This window comes from Cydia pomonella, chromosome 28 (genome assembly GCF_033807575.1).
Source record: "Cydia pomonella isolate Wapato2018A chromosome 28, ilCydPomo1, whole genome shotgun sequence".
Classification (NCBI taxonomy): Eukaryota; Metazoa; Arthropoda; class Insecta; order Lepidoptera; family Tortricidae; genus Cydia; species Cydia pomonella.
In genome coordinates this window covers 6062546-6077956 of record NC_084730.1, presented here as the reverse complement: position 1 = coordinate 6077956, position 15411 = coordinate 6062546, and the positions used below count along the sequence as shown (strand labels likewise).

The following is a 15411-nucleotide window of genomic DNA, read 5'->3' as shown; positions in this document are numbered from 1 at the left end:
TGTATTTAAGTATTTATAAATATGTATATATTATATATATCGTTGTCTAAGTTACCCTCAACACAAGTCTTATTGAGCTTACTGTGGGCCTTAGTCAATTTGTGTAATAATGCCCTATAATATTTATTTATTTACATACTTTGTTGTGCAGGTAGTGGAGGATGACGGGCGCGGCTCGCCGGGCAGCACGGACGAAGCCACGGAGAGACCGTCCTCAACCAAGTCGGGGGACAGCGATTTCCCCGAGAAGGTTAGCAATGTTAGTACGGTACACGTTCATCACTTATTTATTGTATTGCAATTGGGTACTTGACACATGTTGAATATAATAACAAAATTTTGCTAAATGGATAGAAAATGAACCGTCCATTACAGAAAAGTGGAATTTAAAAAGATATGTTGTGATTGTAAAAAAATACAAGGCTCCCAAAGTCTCAAAAAAATAAACGGCCAGTGTATACGTGCCTCGGCCGAGGCGGCGCATACTGCACTGGCCGTTTTGTGCGCGAGGAAATTGCCTCGCGCGTATTCTCGCTCTGTATGGACCCGCCTAATTAAGTGACCGCAAATCAATGGCGCTCCAGTGCAGCGCCATCTGTTTTGGGTCAAATTAAAGGGCACGTTCTTTTTCTTAGACTTTACCTCTCTATTACAATCAATTCTCTTTGCTCCGAAAATTTATGGAGCCGTACAGCGCCATCTCGTTTACCTATCTGTAAGCTAATACTTTAAACTTCTAATTATTATTAAACCTTTACGAACAGCAAGTATCGACGGACAAAGATACCAGCAGCCCGGAGAGCAACAGCTTATTGGACCCGAGTGTACTCTCCGACTTCACCACTCAGGCGCTGGTGCTGACTGTACTCGCCACTCTAGTCAAATACACTACAGGTACTATACGTTTCTAACCAAGGTGCCTAGCCAAGGTGTCAATCGTTTACGCTCCGTGGCGAACGAAACTCTAATGTCTCTGTCGCACTAATATGGATGTGTGATAAAGAGAGATTACGAGGTAGAACCATTGGCATCTTGGCTAGGCACCCAGGTCTTGATCACGTTCATAATAATTCAGCCTATATACGTCCCACTGCTGGGCACAGGCCTCCTCTCATGTGCGAGAGGGCTCGGGCTATAGTTCCCACGCTGGCCCAATGCGGATTGGGGACTTCACATACACCTTTGAATTTCTTCGCAGATGTATGCAGGTTTCCTCACGATGTTTTCCTTCACCGAAAAGCTATTGGTAAATGTCAAATGATATTTCGTACATAAGTTCCGATAAACTCATTGGTACGAGCCAGGATTTGAACCCGCGACCTCCGGATTGAAAGTCGGACGTCATATCCACTCGGCTACCACCGCTTCATGATCACATGTTCGATGTGATTTTCGTGATCACGTTATTTGGTAAATATCCTAAAACATAGTTTTTGTGTGTTAAAAGCAATTTCGTGTAAATATAATTGGTGTGTGAATATGTCATACTGAGCAACTTTTACAATCGGACCAACCCCGACATCGCGAAAAAAAATATAGTAGTTTCATACATTTTGGCCGCTGGACCTTCACATTTTCTATGGGAAAGTGAACTTATTCGCAACTTCGGAATTAATCCCATGGTTAAAGTTGCTCAATATAACCTATTTTTTTATACTACGTCGGTGAGTCTCCGTAAGGCTACGGAGACTGCTTACCATCAGGCGGGCCGTATGTTTGTTTGCCCATAGGCATGTACGCCTGCAACTCCAGAGGAGTTACATGCGCGTTGCCGACCCTAAACCCGCCCCCCCTCGATAAGCTCTGGCAACCTTACTCGCCGGCAGGAACACAACACTATGAGTAGGGTCTGGTGTTATTTGGCTGCGGTTTTCTGTAAGGTGGAGGTACTTCCCCAGTTGGGCTCTGCTCTAGATCTGGAATGAAATCCACCGGCTGTGCCCTACCACACAAAGGGAGATGACACTCACAACGCCCATACCTCTCTTTCGGACGTAGTTTAAGGACGTACCCGGGACCTATATATTTAGCCTGTAAATTATTGCAGGTGCCTAATTAAACACCCTGTATTAACATTTCATGTAGTTTTATTGATTATTATTATTTTTGTATACAGTAAATAAATAAATAAATATTATAGGACATTATTACACAAATTGACTAAGTCCCACAGTAAGCTCAATAAGGCTTGTGTTGAGGGTACTTAGACAACGATATATATAATATATAAATATTTATAAATACTTAAATACATAGAAACAAACACTAACGATAGCCATGACTTTTTCAGATGAAGACGAAATAAGAATACTGTACCAGTACTTAGCTGAAGGCTCTGTCGTTTTCCCAAAAGTATTTCCTGTAATGTAAGTATATTTAGCAAAATTTACATACAAATACTCTATGTTAGTATGTATATATAAACTCTTTATTGTACAAAAGACAAAATATAAATATGGCACAGGATAAGCAGTACAAAGGCGAACTTATCCCTTTAAGGGATTTCTTCCAGTTAACCTTTGAGTAGATGAGAGTTGATGAACAATGGTAGACAAATATAGCACTGAGTACAATAGACTAGAGGATAGTCGATAAAATTATAAAAGAGGGCGAAAAAATAAATAAATAGAAGTAATAGTATAACAAATATATAGAATGCCTATATTATATACAATAATATATAGTATGTTAAAGGCACCAATCATGGGACATTTAAGAGAAAATTTGCAGTAGTTTTGATATTTCACCGACATCTGTAAAATTTCTACCGCTTTATTCGTTAAAAATGGAATGTCATATTCGTCCTTCGAGCAACGCCGGGAAGGGAGACGGCATTCGTACTATTTCCCCTCTGCCGAAACATAGGTACAACTGTACCTATGGCGGTGCATGTTGTGACTTGTCCATACATAACTCAAGACTTCCTATTGACCCACCTTCGAGGTCGAGAAAGAGATCGAGGTGTGCAAGATTTATCTATCCTGTATAGACCTTGATCCTCAGGAAAATCAAGGTCGATTGACATAATTTACAAAAAACTGTCAAGTAACCAACTCTAAAATAAAATAAAAAAATGCACTGAAAAGTTCAGTCTATCATTTCAAGCTTTTCCATAGTTCATTATTGATTTTTTTTCAGCCATTCTCTCCTCGATATGAAAATAAACCACGTCCTGATGCACTGCCACGACCAAGTGATCCTCAGCGCCGTACAGAGTATAATACAGAACATGATCGCGTCCGAGGACGCCAGCCAACAACAGCTGCACTACATGCAGAGCTGCGGGTTCGGCGGGCTGTGGCGGTTCGCGGGGCCCTTTACTAAGGTGGGTCGCTGAGGGAGGGAGATGGCGAGATATGAGGCAGAGAAACTAATAGATATAGAGACAGACTGATAGGTAAACAGACATATATACAGAAGAGAGTAGGGGGGAGATACAGTATTCGCTCTACGCATGACTATGGTCCGCTCTGACCATGGCACACATTTGTTGTCTCGCAATTGCCAAATACTTTACAAATGTCTCATAAAAATTTACATTCTTCCCACGCAGCGTTGGCTTCGCTTGTATTTCCCTCATCACCCTATCGCACAAGCGCCATTTTCTAGAACACATTTCAAGAGTAAATTGTTTTTTCAGATACAATGCACAGCGGAAAGCAGCGAGCTCTTCGTCAACTGCTTAGAAGCCATGGTGGAAACATGTCTACCGGGCTCCGAGCACGCTCAGGCGCGTGCTCCGCCACCAGACCCTGACCGGCAAGATACATCAGGTACCTACCTTCGGCCTCGCTTTTTATAACTTGCCCATTGGTTCTCGTTTAAGCTCAGCTTTACTGAAACGGTTTTTATTCTTGTATGAATGCGCTCCACAGGAAAGCTTTTAGATCCATGCGGTGGTCGATCTTCGACCTCAGTTTTGTTGGCTATTGGTTCAGTTTCAAGCTCTGCTCCTGCAGCTCGGCGTTAGGACTCGCACAGAAGCGTTAAGTCGTTATGACCTTCGGCCATAGGCGGACCACGGCGTCACTCACACTTGGCCATTGGTTCAACTCCAAGCTCTACTTCTGCAGCTTCAGCCTTCGGCCTCGCAAGGAAGCGTTCAGTCGTTACGGCCTTCGGCCATAGGCGGAGCTCGGCCTCGCTCACCCTTGGCGATTGGTTTAATTTAAATAAAATAAAAATCGTTTATTTCAGACATATAGCTCTGCTATTACTGTATAACTTGTTGTCCTGGGTTTGAATCCTGGTCAGGGCATTTAGTGCTCTTTGCATATATAATAAGCACGAATTTTTTATATGTTGTATTCTTTGTATTCTTTGAGGTGTGCAACAAAGAGTATTTGTATTGTATTGGATATAATATTTAAATAATAATCTATCTGATGTGTGTACTAAGTTTCTGTTATACTTTCAGGGTCATCACACCGCCCGCCACCATCACTCTACTGCTCAGGGCAGGACCCTTAGCAGAACGAGCTTGTAAGTATAAACACACACATTAAATATTAATTATTACTATAAAGGTGCGACCAGACCGTAGCTTAAAAAACGGTCACGATACGGAATCGCAGTGAGGCGTCGTATGCGTACCGTTTTTGACGCATGCTCCCCACACCGCTGCTTAAAATAGGCTGACGCACCGTAAATTGATCTGCGTAAAAATCGCAAAAAAATATTACACGGAGATCTTATGGCAGACACCACACCGGTGGTAAAAGACGCAACTGTTTTGCGAACAAAAAAGATTCGTGTGAAGCACGTCACTGCGATTCCGTACCGTCACCGTTTTTTAAGCAGCGGTGTGGGGAGCATGCGTCAAAAACGGTACGCATACGACGCGTCACTGCGATTCCGTATCGTGACCGTTTTTTAAGCTGCGGTCTGGTCGCACCTTTATTCTCTAACCCTATCAACACCACCAATTTTAATATTTGATAAAATCTTGCTGACTGTACTTTAAATGCTCATTCTAACAGCCCCAAACGTAATTAGGATGCGTTCTGTTATCACAGAGTTCTAATAGCCTCCTCCTGTATCAGATCAGCTCGATGGTACCATAATATTGGATTGTCAGTGTCACCCAACTTATATATATGTATGAAAATTTTCAGCTTCATTGGAAACCAGGAAGTGGGTAAAATTTAATTTACAAGGTTCGATTACAGACAGACAGACAACGGGACAGGAGAAACTAAATAAAAATATAAATAAAATATAATTGTTTTTAGAAATAAGCTAGTTATAGTAATCATCTGTAGATATCCATTATGTATATTGTTATTGTCAATAAATACGATATTCATTAAAAAAAAAAAAAAAGTGTTTTTGCAAATGACTTAGACCGATTATATTTAAATGATTTTTTTCTACTCTTCGACTGTAATGGTGGAATAAGATTTCGTATAGCAAACTATAATTGCGTACTTTTCATGTATGGGCTCCCAACAACTACAATATTCATTTCGATACGCTGTAGTCAACTATAAATTTTTTAGCCAATCTCGTGTCGCCGCACTTCCATGGAAAAGAATAAACTGGCTGGTCGCGCGTTTATGTCTTTTTTTCTACATTTTTGTCTACTGAGATACTTACCAATTTTCATTAATTATTTAGGTTTTATATTAAATAAAAGTATTATTTTTGATGACTCGTAGAAAAATAATTGTATACAATAGTGATATAATCGAACTTATCAATCTCGTACCTTACTTAGGCAACTCAGCAAGCTTTGTTGCCTAAGAACGGTACTCGACTGAGAAGCTCTCTATTATATCACGATTATATAATATACTACTTTTTCTATCATATAATAATATTGTTTATGTTTGTTCCAGTTCTGTAATGAAACGACGGTGTTATAACACGATTAATGATGCCTACATCAAAATTGCTTTAAATAGTACCTTATTTAGTATTTAGATTTTTAAATGTGCTCTAAAGATTACACCATTTATTTATAATGCAACTGCCCGCGTAGCCAACATGCCTTAGCGAACGAAACGCATCTGTCACTGTCGCACTAATAAGGAAGAGTGATAGAGAGATGACTACGCTACGGAGCGTTAATGATTGGCATGCTGGCTACGCGGGCTGACGAGCAATATTACGAGAAATAGACTTACTTGTGTAGATTAGAAATTTTATAATCTCAAAATTAGTGGTATTTTTTTTCCTCCTAAATTAAACTAAAGTAACTATTCCCTGAATTAGTGTCGTTTTGAGGTTATAAAATTCTAATTTAACACATTCACTGCCGGGAACCCACCTGGTGGGCGCTCGTGAACTTTGTTCAGATGCCGGACAACCCGCTGGGCGGGTTGTTTTGTACGCAGCTATAGCCCACCGGTTTCTGGGGTAGTGCGCCGTTTTTTGTCTGGCAGTGAATGTGTTAAGAAAAAACGGGGTAATTTTGATCCCGTGTGAATGAAAGAGGGTACAGGTCGATTCACAAGTGGTAGGAATGGATTGAATGAGTGAATGAAAATATCTATGTGTGTCACATTAACCAATAAAATGGCGGCTCTGACTGTATACCGATACAGGGAGCGTACCGCGAAACCCGAAGTTCGCGGGGATCTTTCTCTTTTACTCTCACTAAGACGTAATTAGAGCGACAGAGAAAAATGCCCGCAATTGACGATCTTCGATTTTCGTAGTTATAGCCCTGTGGGCCTACCGCGAACCACGTTCGATGTGTTGCCTCCCTGTCACACTTACGTACGAATTTACAAGTGCGATAGAGAGGCAACACGTCGAACGTGGTTCGCGGTACGCCCTCTGGTGTCACTCATACAATTAAAGTTCCGTGCATTCGTGCCAGCTTTCGTGAATCAACCGGTACATTTTAAGTTAATCGTTGACTTCATTTTGACAGCTAATACTTTTTCTGTGGAGGGTAGAGGTAAGGAGGACAATCTCTTATGGGAGAACTGCTGCTAAAGTGTCCAGCAGCTGTATATAATAGTTCGCAATCTCTCCGGTGGCGCTAGGGTAGCAGAAGGACATGACATGAACTTAGACGGCGTGAAGTGCACTTTCAGTGATTTGAAATCTTTTATCAAAGTCAAAAATTTGTTCGCGATGTATTGTAGCGCCACCTTACTTACTTGGCTGGCGCGATGACCCAAAATGAGTCTTGGCCTCCAACACAACAATCCGCCATTTTGCTCGATCCTGAGCGAATTCACGCAAGCGCCACCTATTTATGGATGATTTAAGGTTTATGGATGGACACTTTTCATACACATAGATTGTTCTCCTTACCTCTACCCTCCATACTGTATGAACTAATCGTCGCCGGTCAAGCAGCTGTGTCCATTGTATGTATGTAAAACACACATTTTTTTTAAAGTATGGATAGAATGAAAACCCTAGTGTATTTTTAAATGACGTCATGAGCACAAATTTTATAAAAGGTAATTTAGATAGATGTATTATAAAATAAGCGCACATTAAAAAACAACTAAGCACAAAGATGTGTGAGGCGCACAAAAAAGGTCACCAGATTCTGGAGCGTTCCACGAAAAGGTCTACTTTGTTGGTGACGCGCAAGGTAGCTTATATAATTAAGGCAAAACGGTTTTTTTTTTGAAAACCCCCATTTATGCGATATACGATACGCAATGAATTAGTATTCAATAGAATATAAATAAAAAGCAGACTAACGTTATAATATTTAAACAGTAAACCCCAATACGGCGTTCGTTATTTGCATGTATAATGTGGTATTTTAATAACATAATTTCCATGAGTTCCATGAGACACTTTTTTTCCACAGGCAACTAATACTCATCGAAACAATTCTAAAAACCCCAAACACAATTAGGTTGTGTTGTTTTATCACAGAGTTCATATGGCCACCTCCTGTCTCCATCATCAGATCAGCTCGATGGTACCATAATATTGCATTGTCACCCGACTTACATATGTATGCAAATTTTCAGCTTCATCGGAAACCGGGAAGTGGGTCAAATTTAACTTGCAAGATTTGTCCCATACATACTTACAGGGCAAGTTAAATACTCGTAAAAGCTTGTGAAAATGCAGCAATGTAAAAAATTTACTAATTAATAAAGTAGAAATATAAATTATATTAAAAATCAAATGATTGGGATTTTCTCTTTATAAACGGATCGCTTGCGTATTTTTTAGTCAAAGATTTCAGCGAGCTGCAGCCCGCAGTCTGCGTTGGTCTGCAATCTTTGAATACATGGGTGAACTGGGCTATAACCGGGATTATCGAAGTTCGTCAATTGCGGGCATTTTTCTCTTTCACTCTCATTACGTCTTAGTGAGAGTAAAAGAGTCAGATCCCGGCAATTTGCGAATTTCGGTTTCCCCTGCAGTACCTGCACCACTACCACCAGTTTGACACTAACATATACGCGTGCGTGTGCGTAATTTACTATTAATTTCTCATATTCTGAAAGTGGATCGTTGTTGTTTTAAAAACTGTGCAGAAAATTATACGTTTCGGCTCTAGAGCTTACTTTCTAAGTACGTTTTTTTTTTTCACTTTTTTTACGATGAAAGATTAAAATATTAGTTTTAAATGGATTTGTTGTAGCTATACAATTTCCATTCTGATTCTCTCCATTCCATAAATGACGATATTTTTACTTAAACTGTTAAAGAAATACTAAGTAAGTACTTTCTTCGTATTTAAAATAAAAAGTAGAGTGTTTAACTCGGATGAATTGCACCATTCAGTCTAGGACTAACTAAACTACCTCGACAGAAATGGATGCCTTTCATCCATTGGTTAACAATCTACTATTCTATGCATCTCGCTCGTACACGCACATTAGTGCGAGCGAGATAGAAAGTAAGTTACACAGACGCTATCGAATGTCAGTTTAAGTTTGACATTATTAAGGCTACTGTTTTAACATATTTAACAAACGATGGTAATTATTACTAAAACATTTATATAATTAACGTTAAAATTAAAACGAAGGTTCTGTCTTATGTAAGGTTCTCTGTACATGTAGATAATAGATGTACAATTTACATAGTTTTATTAGGAAAATTAGGATAAATGCACAAAAAAAAATAGTGATCTCACTTACTATAAAAATAGAACTTATTAAAAGGCATTTAAGATTAAAATCGAATGAACAAGTTGATAGATCTGAATAAATATATCTAGGAATTATATCCTTCCTAACAAGGCACGTCTTATTCTAAGATACCATGGCAGTTAAGTGATCAGGGGGCTTAGCCAAGTTGACAATCGTTTGCAGAAAATGAAACGTAACGCTATCTGTAAAGTACTGTATTTACCTCAGTGAATCATACGATATAATGTATTTCCAACGGTTCGTCAACACAAACATCACGCGGTACGACCGCTCTGCTCGCCGGTCTAACATCGACTGACTGCAACTGTCAGTGACGTCACCACGACGTAAGCGCTCGAGACGTCTGTACACTACACTATAATTTGCATACATTATTTTACGTTTCTCTTAGCATTTCGTTTCGTTTTCTGCAAATGATTTTCATCTAAGCCCCCTATTCAAAATATTTTAACGATAACTTGTTATATTAGGCCCCTTGCACCGTCTCACTAACCCGGGCTTAACCGGTTAAACCTGGAGTTACCATGGTTACCTGTATAATTTGACACTGGATTAACGGTTTAGCCGATTAACTGGTTAAACCGTTAACCAAATTTTACTGGTACATAGTAACTCCAGGATTGGTGCAAGTGACGCTTAACTGTTTCAAATATGCTCTCTATTAATGTCGTTAAATATTTAAATGTCGTGATCGTTGTTTAACATAACTTGCACGGCCAAACTCGGAGCACAATCTCACTAAATGCTTTAAAAAAGGTCGGTCTAGATTAGAACGTCCATAACGGACGAATTTGGTAATGTCATTTAAGCTTAATGTAGGTACTAACTGCATGCATCCACACCGCAGTTAATATTTTAGAGCAACACTGTATTTTGTTATGGACATAACTCATCTAGACAAGGCCCGCCCCAACGGGATGATTTTATTTATTATTTATTTTTATTTAAACTATTGCACAGTGAAAAATACACAGTGACAAGAGGCGGACTTAATGCCACGCGGCATCCTCTACCAGTTAACCTTAAAACCACCTTATGATTAAATCGACCGATTTGATCCGATAAAAAATTGGCGTCAATCTCATCTAGCATCCGCACGTACGCAATTAATCACCAATTTTAAATTTATGGATGGATTCAAGCTCACAAAATAAAAATAATGCCCGCAATGGTGCATAACAGCGTGGATGAATAGCATTCTTGCGTCTGCATGTCCATTTGATCGGTCAAAAAGGGATCAAGTGGGATCGGCGAGCCAATTAAATTTTTGCGTCCGCACCACCTGAGATTGGCCGAAAATTGTCTCCGTCTGGACTGGCCTTTACTTACTGTTGCAAAGTGTTGCTTCACAAATATTGACTGCGGTGTGGATGCACATTAATACAATCATAGGAATAATATTTTAAGACACACTGTATAGTTCATACAAGGTGGCTTAAAGTAAACGTCGAAAAACGGTTAAAAAGTTAAAATTAATGTTTAAATACAAAAAGATTGACAAGTGTTTCAGTATTTAGACTTAATCTCTAGCCGCCCTGAGGCCTATAGAAAGGTCTCCCATTCCGTTCTAATTTTAATCTTATTTCTGACAAATCAAAATTGCATTTGTCTAGGCAATGTTTGACGTGTGGGGGCTAGAGAATATAAGTACATATATATCTATACATACAACCTCTGTAAGTGCACAATTACACCTTTAATGGATAAATATACCCGGTAAAAGTCCTAATGATATGATGCTATATTGATAATGTAATTAGTATATAATTAACAGAGTTATTTTACAATGAGTGTACCCTTTTGGACAGGACGAAAACGATTTTACACGAAAGTTTTTTTTAGCATAAGTCTCGGTTTTTTTTGTACAAACAAAAACAAGCATTTTGTTATGGGCATTATTATTTTTTAACTATAAAACGATTACTATAGGCAAGGCTCGGGAAAACGCCTGTCATTTTAAAAACATAACCCTGTTTCGTACAACAGCGTTATTGATGAAATATGTATGTCCCAATAAGCGGGTACACACAGAGCGAGCATAAGCGCGAGGCAATTTCCTCGCGCACAAACCGGCCAGTGTAAATGTAGGCACAGGCCGAGTCGGCGCGCGCGTTTTTCTCGCCCGAGCGCGCCGCCTCGGCCACGCGCGTATGGACCCGCCTAATGAATGACGTCCGTAGACATTTTCGACTCATAAATGGGTCCTAAATGATGGTGAGGTTTTCAAAATAACGGACGTTTTTCCGAGCCTTGACTATAGGTTTTGTTTATTTATACTGAAAGGGTTAGATTTTAAGTAAAGCCTATATTTACGAAACATTTTAGTACAAATTAATTTATATTGTATGTTTGTTATATTATAAATAAATGTTCGTTCGTCGATTTTTAATACTTTTATAGCTTTTACGCCGTTATAAGTAACTGCCTTTAAAAAGCTGGTAAAATATTTTGCTTCCATTTTTTTTTAATATACAGAGTGTGCAGTGGAATAAGTAAAGGATGGTGGGCTAATTGGCCCATTTAACCAATAAGGGCAAGCGGTATGTCCCCGGATAGTTACTATGGCAGGTAGTTCTAAATCTTTGTGTGAAAAAAACTTATCGTCGCAAAAAGTAGAGCGAGTTGAAACGTGACTATAAGTACCTATAGTTTTTTTTTTCGATTCTAGGTTCCTGTGTCGCAGATCATGAAGGTTTTGTTATGACGATATTTTAGTTTTTTATTCGTTTTCTTGTTTTTTTTGTGATATTTCCGATGGTCTGTTGTTAATTCGAATGGATTCATGGGCCAGTGTCCATACAAATCTGCCCATCCTCCTTCAATTTGGGAATAAATTCTTAACACTGTAATAGAGTGGGCCAACGTTTTGTGTTGTCCAGGGGACAATAGTTCAACCTTAAAAAATGTATTATGTTTTGACAACAATCTAATGCTAAGTAAATTACTAGTTATAGATCGTGTAATTCATGAAGACGGGAGTCTTGACTCTTAATGTCATGTTATTAAAGGTTACATTTGACAACTCTGTGCGTCATCGTGGATGACACGAATTTGGTAAATTTAGCTACAATAAAATCAGAATTTTAAGTGTAACCATGGCAATTGCACAAAAAAATTGATTTACCTAACTAACCATAATGAAATTGTCGTAGGTATTGAAAAGACGCCCTGTATATTAAAATTAAACAAAGATCTATTCTGTCCTACTAAACCAATCAGCGGTATTTCAAATCAAAATTGAATGCAAATATATACTTGAAAATACGATCTGTCTGGCCTGGTGGATAGCTGCCTATGAAGCCGATGGTCCCGGGTTCAAATCCTTGTAAGGGCAGGGATAGGGAATTTCCCTTCAAGACGATTAGCCATTATATTATGGAAATTATATGAAAAACAGCACAAGTGACATCACGGTCAAGTTAACTAGGTACTCTTTATAGTTCTTTCCAATTTATTAAATAGAAATTTTGTCTAAAAATAACTGCACTCCACGTTTTTAATTCTAATAAATTCTGGTGCTTTATTTCGTGCATGGTGTGAAATAGATATTTTCTTAAACTTGCAATGTAACGTTGACATGACTTCAAATTAGGTCCGGAAATATGTACTACGTATCCGTCCGTGCGATGAGTGAAGATGATATATAAAGGAATTTCATACAACCTTACACACCTAGGCCTGTAAAGCAACCTCCTTTTGCTTTTAAACGTCAAATTGTGACACAACGTCTTGGCTACCTATATACTTACTTTACTCTTTGGTCTTAGCATTCAATCATCAAATAGTAAATTGTTTTTAGCTGTGTAAACAATAAAACAGATTGACAACTTTTTTCCTTGCGTGTTTGAGAAGAGCGGTATACAAATCTCGGTGAGAAACGGGGTTGCCGACCGCGCATCCTTATTACTTTTCTATATCTACTTGGCCTGCAATCCTTCGTTTCCCGGCCTCTATAGTAATGTATTTTTTTAAATACAGGCAACATCTCAATTCCATTTTCAAATTCGTTTTGAGATACCACTGTTGGGCTTATCTTATGGGGGCAGTATATAAGAGACATGGTTTACGCAATAATTTATATTTTACATTTTATTTTATAAAAAATAGTGAGTATACAACGAGTATTCTGTTGAATCACATTCAGGCAATAAGCAACATTTGTTATTTTATTTGTGTGTAATTTAATGAATGTGTAGATTAAGTGTAAATGTTCGATTATGAAATAACTTTGAGTACAGTCGGCGGTATATTAAACTTACTTTTATATGTGTATTTGTTATTGAATAACGGCATCGAATATCGATTTTAATATGATTTTTCCAGATGGTGTCTTTCGTGTGGTGGTGGTCGGGAGGAAACTGACGGATTTAAATGGCAGTAATATTAAAAATGATATTTTTTTTTTTTGTAATACAAAGTAACACTTTGTGAAACTTATCCCACCCAATAAAACTTTACAAGTGTTTAATTGATGAATAGAAATAATAAATAGTTTGGGTCCCTACAAGTCGCCAAGTTTTTACTAGTGATAGCTAATGAGAATTTTGTTCACCTTTTACTACTGGGAACAACTGAGAAAAACATCCCAGTAGTTACCAACAAAGTAAGTTGGTGATAACTATTGGGATGTTTTTCTCAGTTGTGAGAAACATGTTTCTGAGAAAAACATCCCAGTAGTTACCAACAAAGTGAGTTGGTGGTAACTATTGGGATGTTTTTCTCAGTTGTGAGAAACATCCCAGTAGTTACCAACAAAGTGAGTTGGTGGTAACTATTGGGATGTTTTTCTCAGTTGTGAGAAACATGTTTCTGAGAGAAACATCCCAGTAGTTACCAACAAAGTGAGTTGGTGGTAACTATTGGGATGTTTTTCTCAGTTGTGAGAAACATGTTTCTGAGAGAAACATCCCAGTAGTTACCAACAAAGTGAGTTGGTGATAACTATTGGGAAATATTTTTCTTAGTTGTTACCACTGGGGTAGGTGAGAAAAAAAATCTGTTGTTACCACTTCTAACTAGTGGGAATAACCATATTTTTTGTTAAAATCCTTTGAGTTCCTCCCGAACGCCTTGTATTTTTTGCTACATCATTAGTAAAATATGTATACAAGTGGCTCGAAAAAGTTTTCGATGAAAGATTAACGAGCTAACTGTAAATAAATGGTGCCAGTTTCACGCCGACTGTACGTTAAAAATGTGATTAAAAAAATTAAGTTTCAAAGATCTACGTGTGAGCTTACTAAGGCCTAATCTAGGCCCTAAAATATTGTTAGAATTGTATTGTTCGGAATTACAGAGGCCTGTAGTTATACATATGTAGCAATTTATAATTTATTAACATGGGACAGCTACTTTTAAATATGAGTTATAGCAAGGCCCGAGTGGACGCAATCGTAAACTTTTGTAATGTCCACAGAAAAGACGGTTTTGCCTGATGTTTTTGTCAGTACCATATTACCTGTATACAACTTTGCCCGCCTTAAAAATTAAGAATCAAGTGAGACTGCTTTTGATAATGTTACAAATTGTTACGTTTTTATATAGGCCTTTGTAATTTCGCTCAGTATACGTGTGAATAGTAACAACAATGTCTATTTATACCCTATCTCACTGCTATGTTCGTATAGCACCACAATTTGTTAATCGTGTAAGTTCAAAATTATGTTACACACTTTGATGTTGAATCGCGATAACTTATTATTTAATTTACAAGTGTATATTTTTTACGTTTGTTTGTAACAGTTTTCGAAGTAAGGCATTTTGTCTACTTTGTGTGGTTCGTAGTCCAAATCACTCCTTATATTGATATATGTCTAAAATATTCAATTGTAACTGACATCGTGACGAAATTGTTTGAGAATGGCGGTATTTGGTGAACCAGTTCTTATCTATACTTTAAATAAAAGCATGACTTTACTGGCATTTCAGTCAAAAGGTCCGGTTTCAGTAGTAGGTTATATTAAATTATATTTTCGTCTCAAAACCATTTTTCATTTACATATATAGTTTCGTATACCTTACAACTTGGCCCACCTTTTTGGGCAAAGTTGTAATTTTTATAAAACTGGTTCATCAAATGTTTTTTTTAATATTTATATTTCCATGAAATGAAGGTATTACTATTTTATAAGATTTATAGCTATCAATGTGACAAATTATATCTATTGATGTATTTAGTAAAAAGTACGAGACTAAAATTTGTTTTAATTCCCGCAATTTCACATATTTACTTAATTATTAATTAAATTTTACAAGGTTAACTCTTTTAAATATCAAAAAGTGGTGCCATCTTACCGGGCATCGGCTAAAGGTTGTGGCGCCATCGCTC

At 37.9% G+C, this 15411-nt stretch overlaps 1 protein-coding gene across 1 annotated transcript in view; it reads left to right on the top strand.

Annotated features, from left to right (window-relative positions):
* LOC133532904 (neurofibromin) overlaps positions 1-15280 on the top strand; it is a 105419-nt gene extending 90139 nt beyond the window's left edge. The window contains exons 61-67 of the mRNA XM_061871765.1: positions 152-250; positions 765-894; positions 2291-2366; positions 3139-3325; positions 3641-3773; positions 4418-4482; positions 5838-15280. Of these exons, the coding sequence (XP_061727749.1) occupies positions 152-250; positions 765-894; positions 2291-2366; positions 3139-3325; positions 3641-3773; positions 4418-4470 (678 nt within the window). The 3' untranslated portion in view covers positions 4471-4482; positions 5838-15280. The remainder of the gene's footprint in view (positions 1-151; positions 251-764; positions 895-2290; positions 2367-3138; positions 3326-3640; positions 3774-4417; positions 4483-5837) is intronic.
* Positions 15281-15411: the final 131 nt, after the last annotated feature.